The sequence below is a fragment of the Bos taurus genome, chromosome 9 (genome assembly GCF_002263795.3).
Source record: "Bos taurus isolate L1 Dominette 01449 registration number 42190680 breed Hereford chromosome 9, ARS-UCD2.0, whole genome shotgun sequence".
NCBI classification, from domain to species: domain Eukaryota; kingdom Metazoa; phylum Chordata; class Mammalia; order Artiodactyla; family Bovidae; genus Bos; species Bos taurus.
In genome coordinates this window covers 53,241,662-53,262,765 of record NC_037336.1, presented here as the reverse complement: position 1 = coordinate 53,262,765, position 21,104 = coordinate 53,241,662, and the positions used below count along the sequence as shown (strand labels likewise).

At 35.7% G+C, this 21,104-nt stretch overlaps 1 protein-coding gene across 3 annotated transcripts in view; it reads left to right on the top strand.

Annotated features, from left to right (window-relative positions):
* UFL1 (UFM1 specific ligase 1) overlaps window positions 1–16,522 on the top strand; it is a 67,954-nt gene extending 51,432 nt beyond the window's left edge. For 2 of the 3 annotated variants that reach the window (XM_005210858.5, XM_024996562.2), the window contains exons 12-20: window positions 351–471; window positions 2,769–2,885; window positions 5,763–5,880; window positions 6,974–7,140; window positions 7,218–7,348; window positions 12,435–12,515; window positions 12,810–12,895; window positions 13,391–13,571; window positions 14,191–16,522. In XM_005210858.5, the coding sequence (XP_005210915.1) occupies window positions 351–471; window positions 2,769–2,885; window positions 5,763–5,880; window positions 6,974–7,140; window positions 7,218–7,348; window positions 12,435–12,515; window positions 12,810–12,895; window positions 13,391–13,571; window positions 14,191–14,409 (1,221 nt within the window). In that variant the 3' untranslated portion in view covers window positions 14,410–16,522. The remainder of the gene's footprint in view (window positions 1–350; window positions 472–2,768; window positions 2,886–5,762; window positions 5,881–6,973; window positions 7,141–7,217; window positions 7,349–12,434; window positions 12,516–12,809; window positions 12,896–13,390; window positions 13,572–14,190) is intronic. The other variant, NM_001080276.2, reaches the window with a different exon arrangement.
* Window positions 16,523–21,104: the final 4,582 nt, after the last annotated feature.

Genomic DNA, 21,104 nt, shown 5'->3' with positions numbered 1-21,104 from the left:
CTTGAAAAGAGAGGGAGAAAGGGTCACCTGTTAGGTAGTGGCAAAATTAGCCAATAACATTTAAAGAGGATTATATCCAGTACTGTGTGACCAGTTAGTTGTTAAGTGATCAAGCATAGGATTTCTCATTACCTGGTGATAATTACAAGAAGTCAAGGACAACAGGGAAGGAGATTGATTTGGAGCAAGGACTAACAATCTGAGTGGCAGCTGAGACAAAGCTCTATAATTCTTAGCAGTGAAACCAAACAAAAAACAATTAGGATATGAGTATATAAACAAGTTTTATTTTATGCATTTTGTAATATTTTGTATTTTTGCCTATAAAAAATAAGCATGTTTTATTTCAGGAAATGAAAAACAATCCTGTTCATTTAATCACTGAAGAAGATCTGAAACAAATCTCCATTTTAGAAAGCATTAATACAAGTAAAAAGGATAAAAAAGATGAACGAAGGAGGAAAGCAACAGGTAACAAATTATTAACAACATGGAAGATTCAAGATGAGTTTTTTATTCATTGCCGTGAACTTTGTATTTATCAGACCTTTAGGAAGGCCTTTTATTTGTTTAATTCACCTGCTGATATTAACCACATCTTTTGATAATGAATTAACTTGATTATAAAAATGAAAATATTGATGGTTACTCTTCATTTTGTGAGAATTAAGCTAATTTCATGACCTCCTGTTCCCATTGCTCTTTAATGTTCCAGCCCTAGTAGCTTTTTTTCTTCTTCTTGATTCTCAGACTTTGCAAGTTTATGTTCACTTCTACCTGGAATGGTCTCATGAATTCAAGTAACTGTTTCCTTCTTATCATCAAGAGCTCCCCTTGAAATGTCAGTTCCTCACAGAGGCCTGCCCAACCACCACCCAGAATAGTAGACAACATTGTCAGTCTCCATATATTATTCTCCTAGTTTGTTACATCACTTTTATCACTGTGATGTCTTTTATCATTTTGGAATCTTCTCCATCTCATTTATTGTTGTTTCCCTAATACTTAGAGCACTTCTTGGCATATTTTAAGTGCCCCATAAGTATTTATTGAGTGAATGAATTTCCTGAGGGCCTGTTTTTATGTATTCTTTTAATTTAGAATCACTGGAAATTATCCTAGGTATCACTGGTATACTAGTAACTTGCATTGGGAAATGTAACACATATTTTCCATACTTTTTGTAGTATGAAAAATTTTATTAGTGCTATATCAAGGTTAAAGAAATTAGATATTCAACGTATTTAATCAATAAATACAGCTATATTGAACATCCATTATAAAAACTTTATTTGCTGTGAAAGTTCACTACTTCAAGATTATTTTTCTCTTCAAAAATCTTTTTCTACAAAATCAATAATGGTATTTTGAAATTTGTCTATTCTAGGAAAACTAGAATATGGTAAATTACTGTAAAAAAATCATAATTTTCATAGCAATGCATATTTTGTTAATTGAAGATTTAAAACCACTTAATCAGTTGGTTGTACTTACATCAGTATAACTAGTCTGTTGTATATCCTTCTTAAAATTTAGGGTCATCTGGTGTTTTGTTCTGATACTGCTGTTAAATAGTTTAATTACAGTTCATGGAATAATGTCAAACATATTTACCATAAGAAATGTATTACCAAATGTAAAAAACACATTCACTTTAAACTTTAATTTGAAAGTTGTGTTTTTCTATCATAAAAGCAATAGAACTTACAGAAAATGATGAAATCTAGGTGGCTCAGCTGATAATCAATCTGCTTGCAATGTGGGAGACCTGGGTTCGATCCCTGGGTTGGGAAGATCCCCTGGAGAAGGAAATGGCTACCCACTCCAGTATTCTGGCCTGGAGAATTCCATGGACTGTATAGTCCATGGGGCTGCAAAGAGTCGGACACGACTGTGTGACTTTCACTTCACTTTGACTTTAAGGGAATTCTACTTAGAGTTTAGAAAAAGAATCTTTGTTTTATATATATATATATATATATATATATATCTCATTCTATTTTAAAATGAATCTTTTATGACGAAATAATTTTCAATATTTTTCAATGTTATAATCCCATTATTATTTTATTTTGTTGAATAGATATTTTAAATGTAGATGTATAATAGAGGAATACTCTAATTTATTGATAGTGTCTTAGTCTGTTTCTTGGTTTGTATTTTTTTAGTCTTTATTTAGCCCGTAGGTGATTGATATTTTTCCACTTAACCAATTTATGGTCAGTATTTATTGAGTGCCTGTTATCTGTCCAGCATTGCCTTAACCCTGAGGATGTGAACATTAGTGAGAGAGGCTCCCTACTTTCAAGAAGTTCATTGTCTTTTTTAGGGTGGTGGGAGAGTCAGCATGTCTCCTGTAAACCTGGGGAATAATCTTTCAATCAAGAAGACAAAACCAAATTTGTGAGGTACTGGAATAGGGGCTGTTAGTGAGGCTGTGGTAACAGATATAAGCAACTTAGGGCACTTTTGAGGAAGATAGAAGGAAGCTAAAGGGATGAGTTTGGCCAGGAAAAAGTCAAAGCTTCAGAAAATAGATGTTATTACAGAAAGACTGCATTTAGAGTAGATAGGCTATCTAAGTGAGTTGCTTTAATTCAAATATTTCATCTTATTATTTATTAATTTTTATTGTTTGAATTTTAAAAATATTTTAATAAACCACAACATTTAAAAGTGGCTAAAAGTTAAGTTTATTTGGCAATATAGTGTCATTATTTCTAAAAACAGTTATTAGGTAATACTAACTAATGTCATTTTCCCACCAGAGGGCAGTGGAAGTGTGAGAGGAGGAGGTGGCAGCAATGCCAGAGAGTACAAAATTAAAAAAACCAAGAAGAAAGGAAGAAAAGATGACGATAGCGACGATGAGTCATCTCACACAGGTGTGTAGCTCATTTTACTTCTCCTTTGTATGTGTGTGATTTTTTTTAACTTACTTTCTTAAGATGCATACAGTGAGGTGTCTGTGATTATGCAGGAAGTCCTTGCTTTACAGAGTTTCAGTGGGCACAATTTCACAGTTACATAACACCAGTACCCCAACAATGCAGTTCATATTTCAGTTACCAGGGTAGTGTACTGAGTAATTGCATAAGGTACAGACTTGGCTGCTGGCTCCTTAGTCCACAGATCACATAAATAACAGATGTGCATCATGGTCTGTGACAGTCACATCACTTATTTCCAGGTTTGTCAAAGACTGATCACTGTGCATCCCTTAACTTGCTTTATGCACTGAAAACACAGCATGTAGTTTGTGTTACCTCCTTGTCCCCCGGTGATAAATCCATGTGACATTTTACAAAAATGCATAATCAAAAGAGGAAATTGGCCAACAAAGATGAATGTGTGGCAGAGGAAACTGATAACACTGGAAATATGAATCAAGAATAAGCGGAGTTGTAGAAGAAATACCTGACTGTGGGAATGTTGAAGTTGCCTCTGTTCAAGAAACTTTAGCTGCGCAGAGGAGCTTGGTAAAGGCACACTTGACGTAAATAAGGGGAATGATTATGACAAAAAGGATAAAGATGTCTTCAGGGTATGAAATTGACAAAAAAGCTTCACCTTAAAGGAATTCTCATAAGTGTTTCACAGTGTTGAGAGGGCAAAGAATAAAATGTTGGAAGCTGATTGAGAGTTAAAAAGGGAATATGACAGCTTGCTCAGGCATAGAAAAGGTGCTTGCTCTGTATTTTAAGTTACAGGATGAGAAGAAGGTAAGCAGTGTTCAAATTATTCTTGGTAAGTTTTTTACAAAGAAAGTATTTTCATTCTCAGTGTTTCTGATACACTAAATTACAGTGTACTAAATTAGAATTATTAGTCTTATTTTTCATTTCCATATACATTCATAACCAGCAATAAGAACTTTGAATGTTTTCACAAACATTTTTAAAAGGTTACAGAACAATCATAAATTTTCCCATTGTTTATTACAAACACTTTGCAGTTACAGCTTGCATAGATTTTTATGGTCTCCCAGCTTCCATGCAAAGCAAAGTAGAACATTTTATGAAAAGTGACTCTCTGCAAATTGAAGTTAAAAATAATTTTATCCAAAATTATTTAAATTATTTAAATTTAAAATTATTAAAAATAATTTTAATTTTTATGGTAACACCTAATTGGTTGGTTGCTTGTATCTAAGCAGGGGAACTAGATATATGCATCTTTCTTTATCTAGACTTTAGTTAGTATTTGGTATGGTTAAGTTAGCAAGACACACCTTACTTTGCTTTTCTAAATAAAAGTACGATTTTTTTTATGTTTGTTTTAAAAATTAATGAAACTATGATACCTCCCCTTCTCCTTTTCCCCAGCACAAAGAGAAACTTGAAATGATTTGAGATTTTTTTTTTTACCTCTTCCGCAGAATTATTTATCACCTTGGGAAATATAAATATCAAGTGACAAGGCTTCAGATGTTAATACGCCACTACTTGTAATAGAACAATTGCTTAAGATCTGTCTAAAGTATTCTAAAATAAGTCAAAATAGGTACTGTTCTCAACATACATAAAGCAATATTAATTAACAGAAAAGTATCTTAGAAACTGTGAACTCAACCCTTATTTTTAACTAGCATTAAGACTATTCTGTGCGAGTTCCTCAGAGGTTAGACAAGGAGTTAGTGAAGGGGCATTTAAGAAAATACTTCTCTAAAATCTGTAGTCTTAAGTAATTGAGGCAGTGTGATACTCCTTTTGTGTATAGTTTAGTAGGAGAGGAGCTATAAAAGAATTTAAATAAAAGGCAATTTCAGTGCTTTTGAAAAACTGTTTTGTTGTAATCTCAGAAATGGGGGATGCAGTTTGATTCTCAGCTAAAATACACGCTCAACTCTGTGTAAAAGATTACTGGAAGGAAATAATACAGTTTAATAACTAGTCAAATACTATTTGATGTCAGAGAGCAGGAATGAATAGCAGAACTCAGGGAAAAAAAAGGATAGTACTTTCCTATCTATTCTAAAGCTACAAAAAGTAGCTGTACTTAGATCTTGATGCATACTGAAAATTGATTTTTGAGCTATTCTATTATCTCTAAGGTTTCACTTTTAGGGGCAATAACCTAATTTAGCTGGAAATAATCACTTTTTTATACTTTAACAATTAATTATGGAAATATTGTTAGTTTTCTTTGCAACCCATACTTTCCCAAGTAAGTGAGTAGGCATGACATTTCCTCAATTAACAATTATTTCCATTACATACAAATTTTCCTTGGCATAGACTTATTTCTGTGAGAGCAAAAATAATTATGGCTATAAAATTGTAGGTTTTTTCATCCATGCCTGTTCAAAAAGACAGTTTTTAGCTTCATTCTACTAGAATTGTGGTTCACTTGATTATAAGGATGATTTGATTTTTCGTAAATATTTATAAAGGACAGTCTGCTCCATATCCATTGTTCAACAAAAAAATTATCCTAAGATTTTAACAATCCACTTGATTGTTTTAATTTCCAGATATTTGCATCATCCAAGTTAGATTAGGGGGAGAATCATCGTTACTATTTTTGACTGACATGTAGAAAACAAGTTAAAATGTTATTACTCCAAATGCCACTATATATTCTATTTTAACAGTGTTTTCATTGCTTACTGCTATTTGACATGGGTAATTTTGGTGACAAAAGTTAACATTAGAGACTTTACGATCAGCAATGAATAAATTACTATCGTATTAAATATATTATTTGCTTGTAGGTTGCTTACTTCATTGTTTTTTCCTGTGGCTCGTTTTTTTTTTTTACAGGAAAGAAGAAACCAGAGATTACTTTTATGTTCCAGGATGAGATTGAGGATTTTTTAAGAAAACACTTACAAGATGCCCCTGAGGAGTTTATTTCTGAGCTTGCAGAGTATTTAATAAAGCAAGTATATGTTTTTTGTTTTATGATAGAGATTTAGTGAGTTACTAAAATTTTCACAATCTCATTGAAAACATATAATATAGGTGTTTTGTTTTCAAAACTTTTAAGTCACTAAATTCTAGATTTTGTTTGCTTATAGTAGTTCAACAAATATTTAAGTGTGCTGGGCAAGGCAGTGCCGAAAATACAGGGCAGGAATGTGGAGTCAGTCTCATCTCCTTCTCTGTTCCAGTCCTAGGTGGAAGAAAAACAACATTGCATGAAAAGTAACATCTAAAATGAAAAGATTATTCTCTGTCAAACAGAAGATAAACAGTGCACTTTTAGAGAGAAAATAAAGTAACAAACTGCCCTCAGAGAGAATAAATTTAGACAGCACTACCTTGTAAATGAGCCAGGCTAAATTTATTTTTATACAGAAATAAATTGTATATAACGACTATCCCTAACTACCATGAAGTTTTCCCACAAGTTAGTCTGTATGTATAAGCTTCTCTAAACGCAATCCAGGAGCCCAGTGCATCTAACTAACTTTTTGAATTTAGAAACAGAGCTTTTGTAGTCAAATTTTAAAAAATTTAAATGAATGCTCTTGTGCATAAATATGTTACATAGTTATATTTTTCATATATAAAAAGTCAAAATAGTTACTATTAACCATTTGCCACTACATTTTAAAAGTCTATTCTGTGTTTAGCATAAGGATTTTTAAAAATACAGATCTTCTTATAGTACTTTAGAAATTGAGAGTTTAAGTTATTATTCCTGAGAATGAGAGACAAATTTATAGTCTGCTGTATTTATACCAGATTACCTAATTTAAAAAGTTGCTCTGAACTGAATTTGAACTGAAGCTTTTGTTAAAACTGTTTTTCTTGTTGTCTTTAGTGCAATAAGTTTAATTACTTTATAACTTCAAATTAATTAATTTTAATTTCTGGAATTAGAGGAAAAATTCTTGTGAACCATTCTCCAAATCTTATTATTTTTAAATAGAGATCTTTTTAAAGCCTTATTTCCATAGAAGCAAAATTTCCTATCTACATAAACCCAGTGCATTTTAATGAACTAAATATATTTATCTTATTCATAGACCTTTAAATAAAACTTACCTCGAGGTGGTACATTCAGTTTACATGTCTTCAACTTCTTCGGCCTCTGGAACTGGTAGAAAGCGCACGATCAAGGACTTGCAAGAAGAGGTTTCAAACCTTTACAACAATATTCGATTATTTGAAAAAGGGATGAAGTTCTTTACAGGTATTGTACTTAATAGTGTTTTTTCATTCTCAGTTGTTCTTGGACATTCATTTTAATAAAGCATCTTTATTTTCCAGATGATACCCAGGCTGCTCTTACGAAACACTTACTGAAAACAGTGTGTACTGATATCACTAATCTCGTTTTCAACTTCTTAGCTTCGGACTTAATGATGGCAGTAGATGATCCTGCAACCATTACCAGTGAAGTAAGTTAGTGTTTTTCTTGCCACTCTTGATGTGTTTTGCTTTGAAGTCCAAGTACATTTTATTTTCTCACATCCTAAAAGGAAAATGAAATTCAGGAAGGAGTTTTTACAAATCTGTCAGATTTTTAGTTCAGGTTTAGTACACGGTATATACAGTTGCTACCCGGACTGGTAAGACCAGTCTATTAACAGTAATAATAAAAGGAAATACTAGTCATTGTGTCTGGAAATGCCTGTAATAAATATGATAGCATGCATGCTTGGCCTTCTACTTCCTATTAGCATATAGAAAGTAACAGGAGAACATCCTCTCTTTTAAAAAAGATAAGTTCTTAGGCTTCCCAGGTGGCACAGTGGTAAAGAATCCATCCACCTGCTAGTGCAGGATACACAGGTTCAGTCCCATGGACAGAGAAGAAGGGCAGTCCACATGTAGTCCAGTTCAGTCACTCAGTCGTGTCTGACTCTTTGCGACCCCATGAATCACAGCACACCAGGCCTCCCTGTCCATCACCAACTCCCGGAGTTCACTCAGACTCACGTCCATCGAGTCGGTGATGCCATCCAGCCATCTCATCCTCTGTCGTCCCCTTCTCCTCTTGCCCCCAATCCCTCCCAGCATCAGGGTCTTTTCCAAAGAGTCAACTCTTCGCATGAGGTGGCCAAAGTACTGGAGTTTCAGCTTCAGCATCAGTCCTTCCAATGAACACCCAGGACTGATCTCCTTCAGAATGGACTGGTTGGATCTCCTTGCAGTCCAAGGGACTCTCAAGAGTCTTCTCCAACACCACAGCTCAAAAGCATCAATTCTTTGGCGCTCAGCTTTCTTCACAGTCCAACTCTCACATCCACACATGACCACTGGAAAAACCATAGCCTTGACTAGATGGACCTTTGTTGGCAAAGTAATGTCTCTGCTTTTGAATGTGCTATCTAGGTTGGTCATAACTTTCCTTCCAAGGAGTAAGCGTCTTTTAATTTCATGGCCACAATCACCATCTGCAGTGATTTTGGAGCCCAAAAAAATAAAGTCTGACACTGTTGCCACTGTTTGCCCATCTATTTCCCATGAAGTGATGAGACCAGATGCCATGATCTTTGTTTTCTGAATGTTGAGCTTTAAGCCAACTGTTTCACTCTCCTCTTTCACTTTCATCAAGAGGCTTTTTAGTTCCTCTTCACTTTCTGCCATAAGGGTGGTGTCGTCTGCATATCTGAGGTTATTGATACTTCTCCCGGCAATCTTGATTCCAGCTTGTGCTTCTTCCAGCCCAGCGTTTCTCATGATGTACTCTGCATATAAGTTAAATAAGCAGGGTGACAATATACAGCCTTGATGTACTCCTTTTCCTATTTGGAGCCAGTCTGTTGTTCCATGTCCAGTTCTAACTGTTGCTTCCTGACCTGTATATAGGTTTCTCAGGAGGCATGTCAGGTGGTCTGGTATTCCCATCTCTTTCAGAATTTTCCACAGTTTATTGTGATCCACACAGTCAAAGGCTTTGGCATAGTCAAGAAAGCAGAAATAGATGTTTTTTTGGAACTCTCTTGCTTTTTCCTTGATCCAACGGATGTTGGCAATTTGATCTCTGGTTCCTCTGCCTTTTCTAAAACCAGCTTGAACGTCTCAAAGTTCACAGTTCACATATTGCTGAAGCCTGGCTTACAGAATGTTGAGCATTACTTTACTAGCATGTGAGATGAGTGCAATTGTGCAGTAGTTTGAGCATTCTTTGACATTGCCTTTCTTTGGGATCGGAATGAAAACTGACCTTTTCCAGTCCTGTGGCCACTGCTGAGTTTTCCAAATTTGCTGGCATGTTGAGTTCAGCATTTTCACAGCATCATCTTTCAGGATTTGAAATAGCCCCACTGGAATTCCATCACCTCCACCAACTTTGTTCATAGTGATGCTTTCTAAGGCCCACTTGACTTCACATTCCAGGATGTCTGGCTCTAGGTGAGTGATCACACCATCGTGATTATCTGGGTCGTGAAGATCTGTTTTGTACAGTTCTTCTGTGTATTCTTGCCACCTCTTCTTACTTCTGTTAGGTCCATACCATTTCTGTCCTTTATCAAGACCATCTTTGCATGAAATGTTCCATTGGTGTCTCTAATTTTCTTGGAGAGATCTCTAGTCTTTCCCATTCTGTTGTTTTCCTCTATTTCTTTGCATTGATCGCAGAGGAAGGCTTTCTTACCTCTCCTTCCTATTCTTTGGAACTCTACATTCAGATGCTTATATCTTTCCTTTTCTCCTTTGCTTTTCACTTCTCTTCTTTTCACAGCTATTTTTAAGGCCTCCTCAGACAGTCATTTTGCTTTTTTGCATTTCTTTTTCATGGGGATGTTCTTGATCCCTGTCTCCTGTACAATGTCATGAACCTCTGTCCGTAGTTCATCAGGCACTCTATCTATCAGATCTAGTCCCTTAAATCTATTTCTCACTTCCACTGTATAATCATAAGGGATTTGATTTAGGTCATACCTGAGTAGTCTAGTGTTTTTCCCTACTTTCTTCCATTTAAGTCTGAATTTGGCCCATGTAGTCCAGAGGGCCACAAAAAGTTGGACTTAACTAAGCATGCACACACAAATAAGCTCTGTAATGTACAAAATCTTCTTTTAAGCTAATCAGATGACCTAGACTGCAATTAATTTTACCAGATAACCTTTCAGAGAATGAAGGTGACTATCCAAAGAGGTAGGATAGATAGACTGGCTTACCTAAGGTGGATCTTCAGGGAGAAGAGGTGTTTGCCACAAAGACAGGAAGTAAAGCAGCTGAAATTTTAACAATTCTTAGAGGTCTAGGCTAGCACAACAGTTTAGAATCCCATGAGACAGCCAGAACAAGGTGGGGAGAGGGGGAAGAGTAATGGTGTTTAGTTATTTTGAAATCAGGTTTTATTTTCTCCTAATTATTGTTGTGTCACACCCCTTTTTTCTGTTGAGTTGCATATCCCTTACCAGAGTTCTGACCAGATTCTATAACTTTGCAGTTATTTTCATTTCGTGACACTGTCTCATTTATTTAGACTGACTCCAGTTCATTTTCTTAAGTTCTAATCTCAAATTCAAAGCTCCTCTCTTCCCTTTTTGCAGTGTAAGGTGGAGCTATGGCTCCCATTTGCCTAGAGGAAGAAAAGTATGGTCTGCCCCATCCCCCTCTCCTTCCACACCCTGGATCCACTTAAAGTTGGAAATTAGGAAGAATGAAAGACAAAACTGCCTTTATGAGACTGACTGCATATCACTGGCATTGATCCAGTTCAAACCAAATCAGCCTAATGCTTGTGGCCTCTCCTGATGTGACATTTGTCACATAAGTGAGATAGGCTGTTTGGGGGAAATGTTTTTATTATCATGCAACTCCTTCTCATATCAAGGACTCTCCCTAAACCTCCAGAGGTCCATTTATCTCTTCCTCCTACCCTAGAAAGGCACTGTTTCCCTTCCATTCTTCAGCTCGAACAGTGAGTGCCAGCTATGTGGACTTTTTCATGTACCTGCCTGCATGCCAACCTCCGCTGTGGGAAATACATGGGTACTGTCCCATGCCCTTCAAGGGCCACAGGAAGATCGGTGTAACATGGAGGACAGGAGTCAGTAGGTTGTCCAGTCCTCCAAGACACTGTAATTTTAGAGCCTGCTGCCCACACCATTCCAGTAAGGCCTCCTCTAGCACTTCTGCACTAGGAGGAGCATTAAGACTGTCCACAAATGCCACCAAACTTTACAAAGCATATCTGGGGTGGAGTGCAGTAAAGTTCCACACACCAGACACTATAGCATCTGTCTATCCATGGCTCAAGTCCCCTCACTTATAGATACGCTTGATCTTTATGAGTGGGGCTCCGTCAACTGGCCTTAGGGAAAAATACTCTTCCCACCACAATGGAAAAGATAAGGAGCAGCCTCTTACCCCAGATTCTCTTTTTCTTGCAAGATGAACAGTGGGTATGTGCTCATTCACTCACGTGCTCTCTGATCCTCCTGTTTTACTGCAGGAGCAAATGGGATGAGTGCAGGCTGCATCTAGCTTCTTTGGCTAGCTGTTCACTAGCGTTCTGATGTTAAAGTATTTTACCATATTTTATCCTGAGTTTGCAGTCTGAAATTTAAGAACAAGGATAATACACATTTTTTGTTTTGCTTTGTTTGAATGTATATTCAGTTCAGTTCAGTCACTCAGTCGTGTCCGACTTTGTGACCTCATGGACTGCAGCACAGCAGGCCTCCCTGTCTATCACCAACTCCTGGAGTTCACTCAAAACTCACGTCCATTGAGTCGGTGATGCCATCCAACCATCTCATTCTCTGTCATCCACTTCTCCTCCTGCCTTCAGTCTTTCCCAGCATCAGGGTCTTTTCAAATGAGTCAGTTCTTCATATCACGTGGCCAAAGTATTGGAGTTTCATCTTCAACATCAGTCCTTCCAATGAACATTCAGGACTGATTTCCTTTAGGATGGACTGGTTGGATCTCCTTGCAGTCCAAGGGACTCTCAAGAGTCTTCTCCAACACTACAGTTCAAAAGCATCAGTTCTTCAGAGCTCAGCTTTCTTCACAGTCCAACTCTCACATCCATACATGACTACTGGAAAAACCATAGCCTTGACTAGATGGACCTTTGTTGGCAAAGTAATGTCTCTGCTTTTTAATATGCTGTCTAGGTTGGTCATAACTTTTCTTGCAAGGAGTAAGCATCTTTTAATTTCATGGCTGAAATCACTATCTGCAGTGATTTTGGAGCCCAAAAAAATAAAGTCTGACACTGTTTCCCCATCTGTTTGCCATGAAGTGATGGGACCAGATGCCATGATCTTAGTTTTCTGAATGTTGAGCTTTAAGCCAACTTCTTCACTCCCTTTCACTTTCATCAAGAGGCTCTTTAGTTCTTCGCTTTCTGCCATAAGGGTGGTGTCATCTGCATATCTGAGGTTATTGATATTTCTCCCAGCAGTCTTGATTCCAGCTTGTGCTTCATCCAGCCCAGCGTTTCTCATGATGTACTCTGTAGCTTTGACATGTAGTGCATATACAATCTCAAAGGATTTTTTTTTTTTTTTTGCCCTATAGGTAAGAAAAAAAATTCTAAGTAAATTATCAGAAGAAACAAAAGTGGCTCTCACAAAACTCCACAACTCTCTGAATGAAAAGGTAAATAAAGTTGAGCTAGAATTTGTGATCTTTGAATAGATTTTTATCAAAATAACTGAAAACTAAATTTAAAACTATTAATCTACACTCAAGACATCTCTTTGGAGGGTGAAGAAAGAGACGAAGCTGGGGACACTTTACTGTCTAGTCCTAAATCACAGTTTCAAACCTAATGACAAAATGACCTTTTTAAAAATTGTATTTGGGGCATAAAATTATAAAACAGTATTAAATGACTGCTTTTCTTTAGGCGACTGTTTATAAAAGTAAATAATGGTTTAAATACCTTTCCAGAGCATAGAAGACTTTCTTGCTTGTCTGGATTCTGCAGCAGAAGCTTGTGATATTATGTTGAAGAAGGGAGACAAAAAAAGAGAAAGGTAACACTGAATTAATGTCTGAAATTGGAGTCTGTCTGAATCCTGCAAAGAGAACTGTTGTATCTAAGTGGCTATAGACCTTCAAACGTAGTCAGTCTTCATATCCTTAAGTGTCCCTCTCTGACCCAATGGAATAAGGTATCAGAGTTCTTAATCCCATATCTGATCAAGCCTAGGAATTAATAATTCTTATTAGCCTTAAGACCTTCTTTATAGGAAGCCTTATTTAAACCATGGCACTTCTGTTTGATACCCTACAATTCAAAATAAAAAGCATACTTAGAAAAACTATACATCAGAGATTCTCAATCTATATAGTTTTTCTATTTTTAGCATATTAGTTTATCAGTGCTGTTCAGAACTATGTGTCTGTTGCATAAAAGGTCCCTTAAATTGTTTATGAAACCTAAAAATGAGTACAGAAGGGAAGAACTGAAATTGGTGAGAACTTGTTAGAATATGATAACGTGCTTATGTTACTTTCTTTTTGTTTAGGCAGGTACTGTTTCAGCATCGACAAGCACTGGTTGAACAGCTAAAAGTCACAGAAGACCCTGCTCTTACTCTGCATCTCACGTCGGTTCTGTTGTTTCAATTCTCAACCCATAGCATGCTCCATGCACCTGGAAGATGTGTCCCCCAGATCATTGCTTTTCTGAGTAGTAAAATTCCAGAGGTATTATATTTTCAGTGTACTTGAAACTTTTAAAACTTTTAGATTCTGAATATTTTGAGTGTACTAACATCATGTTTCTGCTTCCTGGAATGAGAACAGTGAAGGAGGAGATTGATTTTTAAAACTCAGCATAGTTCAGGAATGTTTCAGGATCCTTTAAGATCTATGGTAAAGAATATTCTGAATTTAGAAATTAAGCTTTTGGAAGTGATATAACAATGTTCAGTCTTCCATTTCAGTTTATGCAGGTTTAACCTGTCCTTCAAGAATCAGCTCAAAAAGTCTTACCCAACACACATTCTTCTGAGGGACTTCTCAGCTAGAAGTAAACTGGCTTCTTTGAACTTTCATGTCACTTTATCTTTGGTGATAGAACCCAGCTCAGTCAACTTACATTAAAACTATCTGTATTCATGTTTTATCTCCCCCAAACTAACCTCCTTGAGAGCAAGGAACCTCCTTGAGAGCAAGGACCTTGCTAGATTCAGCTTTCTACTTCTATGACCAGTAATTTGTAAAGATGAAGACCTGCAGTGTATAATGGTTGAATAAATCTTACTTTGTCCCACAGAAAATTAAATCGTGTTTGTTAACTTTGCTCTCCTTTCTCTTTTCACAGGATCAACATGCTCTTTTAGTAAAGTATCAAGGTTTGGTTGTAAAGCATTTAGTCAGTCAAAATAAGAAGACTGGGCAGGGAGAAGATCCCTTGAGTGATGAATTAGACAAAGAACAAGAGGATATCATCAATACAACTCGTAAAGAACTTCAGGAGCTTTCCTCATCCATTAAAGACCTTGTTCTCAAATCTAGGAAGTCATCAGTGACAGAAGAGTGATGATTTTAATTTACTTAATGTTGTCATACAGTAAATATTTTTCCCTTTAAATAAGTTAAAGGTGAGTGGTTACCAAAAAAAAAAATACTCATTTCACAGTCCAGAATCCCAATAGCACCTCCCACACCCACAATTCAGTTAAAACAGTAGCACTGTATTCATTGTAAGTTTAAAAAAATGTAAATTTTTGTAAATTGGGCTCTCCATGGAAGGTTTCTTTTTCACATTATTCTAAAAATTATACATTTCAAGTTTATTTTCTTCCTAGAAGGTGAATGAAAAATAAATTTTCTGATATCTTTTATCTCTAGGAAAGGACTCTTTTGTTGTGTTACTAGATTTCAGGTGACATGTGTAAATATAATTTTCATAGAAACTTAAAATGTGGTCAGTGTCTTTTAAAGAAAGGAAAAACCTTTAGTATCAAAATGAAAATAGTGTATTTTTCTTTAAAATTAATAGAGAACGCTTCAAAAGAAGTTTGCCAACTGAAGGCCTCTCATTTCCCCCACAAGAGTGAACTTCTGTGTGTCTGGGGGCTTCAGGGATGTGTTTACAGATATAGAAGAATACCTGAGAGTCCCATGCATTTCTGTGCTCTATTCTAAAATAAGATGCTAACAAGAGTGAGAGAAAAAGTAGTAATTTACTACTTACAGGTGTTAAATCACATTTACTAAAAATGTAGTACAAATAGTTTTCTATAACCCAGTTTGCATTTCTGAATTTCATTTTTCATATCAGTAGACACTGTCACCTAATACTTTGTTGTAGGGGATCTATAATGCATTTAAATCGTTGGGACTTTTTTTTTTTTCAAAAATAGAAACTTATTTAGAAATAGGTATTCTTAATTTATAAAGATTAGCAATTAAAAGACTAAAATAGTTCCTTGGAGTAATAATTTTAATCAAATGAGTTTTAAGCAACAACTTATTGTATATAAAAAAGGAATTATTTAAAATAGTAAATTAAATCTCCAATATTTAAAAAAATACTATTTTATATTATTCCTTATATGGCATTTAAAACAATGTTTTAAAATGTTTGAATACAAAGATCAGTCTACCTCTACCCTAATTCTAGACAAAGTATTAACATTGATTGAAAGAAATTAATAAATTTGCTAAGCAATGTCAAAGTTGATAGGAATATAACAAATTTTAAAATATTTTCCATTGGTAATTTTCTATTAATGTATTTTCATAAGGGCAAAGAAGAAAAATGACAAATCCTCTGTGACCACAAACTCCACTTAGTCGTGTTGATTCAGGTTCCAGAATACACCCAACCTAATTTTTTATTCAGTGCTTGTTTAAAGATCTTATTACTTAGGTTTCAAGAGATACCAAGTAATCCACATTTAAGTCAAAGTATCAGACAATGAAACAAAAAGCCATTCTTACTTTGTTGCATTAAACTTTCATTAAATTCTTTTTATCAAAATGGTTATTTTTCCACAGTGAATAAGCAGTTTTTTATTATTTTTGTAAATAAAATTACTTAGCTGATTTTGTATGTAAAAATCTAATTTCATTAATAAAACAAAAACTGTTAAATGTTTACTGTGCTCTTAATGGGCAGATTTAAGAATGTTATTTAGAATAAAGTTCTCTTTCTATTAAATTTTATGTGCTTTGAATCTTCTACTTTAACTACTAGGATTGATGTATATGTGTAATGTATTTACATTTTAAAATTTTTATTCTGAATATTTTTAGAGGATTTTATTACGTTTGTACACAAAAATAGTTCCATAGTCCTCTGTGCCTTTTATTCCTTGCAAGTTTGCCATTCATGAACCATTTCACCTTAATAAATCATTTTCAGTTACCTGGATTTCAGCAAATGTATAGCTGAACTTTTATCTGCTATTAGTACTTCTTACTATTGCACATAATGGCAGGGATATTTGAATAATATGCTCAGGTATTTATGTTCATATGTTCTCTCTCCAGACCATTTGTTTTTGAATAGTCAAAGGAAACTCATTTCTGACCATCAGAAAGAGTCAATGAACAATGGCATATGTTAAGCAAAAATCACAGTGTATTTCCCAAAAAGACCTTAATATGAAATTAGAAAAATAAATGTAGAAGTTGCTTAACCTGAATATAGACCCATCTTGAACTTTTTGGAGAATGTACTTTAGTCAGACCATGAAGCACCAAGGGTGAAGTCAAAGTGCGGCAGTAATCTGAAGAGTGTGTCTGTAGAGTGAAAACAAACAGTTCATTCCTTCCTCAGAAATGCCACTTGACACACAGCCAAATGGGATTTTTTTTCTATCAAGAACTAACTTACATGAGTTGGGTGGGGACAATGGAAGTTTTGCTCTCTTTGACTAATACCAATGAAGCCTTTGACCCCAGTGTACACAGTATATAAGGAAAATGAAAGAAAGAAATGTATAAATTTTGGCATGTAGATTTTCCACAAAATCTGAGAGCACTATTAAAGTTATGGCTATTAAAATAGCCTACAGATTCACTCAAGTTGTTCCCCTCTGAAGGCCACACTACACAAACAGGAGAATAAATAGAACCCAGGACTCCACAGCAATGGAAGAAAAAGGAATACAAATTGGAAAAGAAGTAAAACTGTCCCTATTTGCAGATGACATGATACTATACATAGAAAATCCTGAGGATACTACCAGAAAACTACTAGGGCTCACCAATGAATTCAGTCAAGTTGCAGGATACAAAATAAATACACAGAAATCCACTACATTTCTGTACGCTAACAATGAAATTTTAGAAATAAGGAAACCCATATAAAGAAGAATAGGATACCTAGGAATAAACTTAACTGCAAAAGATCTGTACTCAGAAAACTCTAAGATGCTGATAAAAGAAACTGAAGCCCACACAAACAGATGGAAAGAGATTACCATGTGCTTGGATTAAAAGAACATTGTTGAAATAACCATACTACTCAAGGCATTTTACAGATTCAGTGTAATCCCTATCAAATTACCAATTGTATTTTTCACAGAACTGGAACAAAAAATTGTTAATTGTATGTAAACACAAAAGACCTCAAATAGCCAAAACACTTTGGAGAAAGAGCTGGAAGAATCCCGCTCCCTGACTTAAGAATATAAAGCTATAGTAAATAAGTATGATACTGACACAAAAACAGACACACAGATCAGTGGAACAGAATCAAATCCAGAAATAAGCCCATGTGTTTAAGGTCAATTATCTACAGCAAAGAAGGAAAACATACAGTCGAAAAAAGTCTTCCATAAGTGGACAGCTGCATGTAAAAGAATGAAATTACAACATTCTCTTAACACCATATTAAAAAAAAATAGACTCAATAGAGTTAAAGACCTAAATGTAAGACGATACAATAAAATTTGCAGAGGAAAACACACAGAAAACTCTTTTACATAAATAGTAACTTTTTGATCTATCTCCTAGAGTAACGTAAAGAAAAACAGAAGTTTTAAAATGGGACCTAGTTAAACCTAAGAGCCTTGCACAGCAAGAGAAACCACAAAGAAAATGGAGAGACATCCCTCAAAAGGTAGAATGTATTTACAAATGATGTGACTGATAAGGGATTCATTTCCAAAATATACAAACAGCTCATACAACTCAATAACAAAAAAGCAATTAAAAAATAGGCAATGCATCTAAATAGACATTTCTCCAAAGAAAACATACAGATAGTCAATGGGTATTTACACTATACTAACACATATATATGGAATTTAGAAAGATGGTAACAATAACCCTGTATACAAGACAGCAAAAGTGACACTGATGTATAGAACAGTCTTATGGACTCTGGGAGAGGGAGAGGGTGGGAAGATTTGGGAGAAGGGCATTGAAACATGTATACTATCAGGTATGAAACGAGTCACCAGTCCAGGTTCGATGCACGATACTGGATGCTTGGGGCTGGTGCACTGGGACGACCCAGAGGGATGGTATGGGGAGGGAGGAGGGAGGAGGGTTCAGGATGGGGAACACATGTATACCTGTGGCGGATTCATTTCGATATTTGGCAAAACCAATACAATATTGTAAAGTTTAAAAAAAAGTAAAAAAAAAAAAACAAAAGATGCTCAACATCATAATTATTAGAAAAATGCAAATCAAAACTACAGTGAGGTGTATCACCACACACTGGTCAGAATGGCCATCAAAAAGTTTATAAACAGTGCTCAAGAAAGTACAGAGAAAAAGAAAACCTCCTGCACTGTTTGTGGGGATAATAAATTGGTGCAGCCACTACTGAGCACAGTATGGAGGTTTCTTAAATACTAAAGATGGAGTTGCCATATGATCTAGCAATCCACTCCTGGGCACATACCCTGAAAAGACAAAAACTCTAATTTGAAAGGATACATGCACCCCAGTGTTCACAGCAGCACTACTTAACAGTAGCCAGCACATGAAAGAAGCCTATAAATGTCCATCAAAACATACATGGAAAGAGAAGATGTGGCATATATGTTATACATAGAGAGAGATATAGTATATGGGGCTTCCCTTGTGGCTCAGCTGGTAAAGAATCCACCTGCAATGCAGGAGACCTGGGTTCGATCCCTGGGTCAGGAAGATCCCCTGGAGAAAGGAAAAGCTACTCACTCCAATATTCTGGCCTGGAGAATTCCATGGCCTGTACAGTCCATGGGGTTGCAGAGAGTCAGACACGACTGAGCAACTTTCACTTTTCCTATAGTATATTACTCAGCCATTAAAAAAGAATGAAATAATGCCATTTGCAATAACACAGATGGACCTAAACTTTCATACTAATTAAGTCAGAGAGACACAGTATCACATAGAATCTAAAAAACGCATGCGTACTATGTCACGTCAGTCGTGTCTGACTCTTTGTGACCCTATGGACTGTAGCCCTCTAGGCTCCTCTGTCCATGGGATTCTCCAGGCATGAATACTGAAGTGTGTTGCCATTTCCTTGGCACCACCCAGGAAGCCCATATAAGTGAACTTGTTTACAAAACAGAAATAGACTCACAGACATAGAAAACAAATTTATGGTTACCAGAGGGGATAGCAGTGGGTAGAGGGGAGATAAGTTAGGAATTTCAGATAAAATAGATAATAAGGACCTGCTGTATAGCACAGGAAACTATATTCAATATCTGATAATAACCAATAATGGGGGGAAATCTGAAAAATATATATGTATATATTTGTGTGTGTGTGTGTTTTAGTGTTAGTCACTCAGTTGTGTCCAATTGTTTGTGACCCCATGGACTGTAGCCTGCCAGGCTTCTCTGCCCATGAGATTTTCCAGGCAAGGATACTGGAGTGGGTTGCCATTTCCTTCTCCAAGGGATCTTCCTGACCCAGGGATCGAACCTGGGTTTCTTGCATTGTAGGCAGATTCTGTACCATCTGAGCCACCAGGGAAGTGTGTGTGTGTGTGTGTGTACACACATATATGTATGTGTGTATATATATACATACATATATCATTAAAAAGTCACTTTGCTATATATCTGAAACATGGTAAATCAACTATAAATAAATTAAAAAAAAAAAATAGAACCCAGGTCAGACTTTTTCCAAATCATTAAGAAAGCAAGCCTGACTTTTGGATCTTCAAAAACTGTTTATTCCATTTACACACAAAAAGAAGGAACTACTACATTAAACCACACATAAACCACACATAAACACACACTGTTTATTCCATCACACACAAAAAGAAGGAACTACTACATTAAACAGGTATTAAATTTTTTAAGGTCCCCAATGTTGTGTTTTATGTGTTTTACCAGGCTTGTCTCTATTTGCACCTCTGTTCCTCTTCAGTGATTAGTAGTAAGACTTAACTTGAATGTGTGTTTGAAGAGCAGGAAGGAAGGGATTATATTGGGGTGTGATGGAGGAAAGAGAGGACATGGTGAGTTTCAATCCTTGGCTCAATAGTCTGGATCCTGTAAGACAACTAAGTACAAAGAATAAGAATACAGATCTTAAAAATGTGTCTTGCTTTCAAGGCAAGAATCAACAGTTATAGTTCAATACAGTGTTGAGAGAGCAGCAAGCAGAGGATGTAATGGGAGAAGAAAGTCAAACTGTCTTGCACTGCAGGGAGGGGAACTGAACCAGCTAGAGGTGACCCTTAAGAAAAGTAGGACTAGCCTGGTAAGGGCATTTCTGGACAAAGAAAAGGAGATTCCAGACTACTAAGATAATATGAAGCAAGAAATTTTGGAATTCCTAAAGTATGAGAAATATGAAAAATGATTTGGGAAGTAGTGTAAGATGAAGCTGGAGAGACTAGAGGAGGAGGAATCACAAAATGGCTTACATTTAAGCTGAGAAGTTAGCCATTCTCCTAAAAGCAAGAGATTGCCTTTAAAGATTAATCAGGGAAGTGAGGTGATTGTCTTTTAAAAAGATCATCCATTCTAAAAGGCAATTTGACAGTTTGCCAAAATCCTTTAAAATGTATGTATTATTTGTGAGATCAGTGTCTCCTGAGAAGTAAAATGTGAACTTAAAAACGTGTACAAATCTTTTCCCCCCAGCCTCTGATAGAAATGTGGATGATACATCTCTCAAGGAATGGAAGCAGTCTTCCACCAAAGAAAAGTCCTTTCTCTGACTAGTCAAGCTATGACAAAATCCCCACAGGTTTTCTTCTGTGTTCATTATTCATTATAAAGAAGAAAAAATCATTTTAGCAAATTGTTTTCCTAC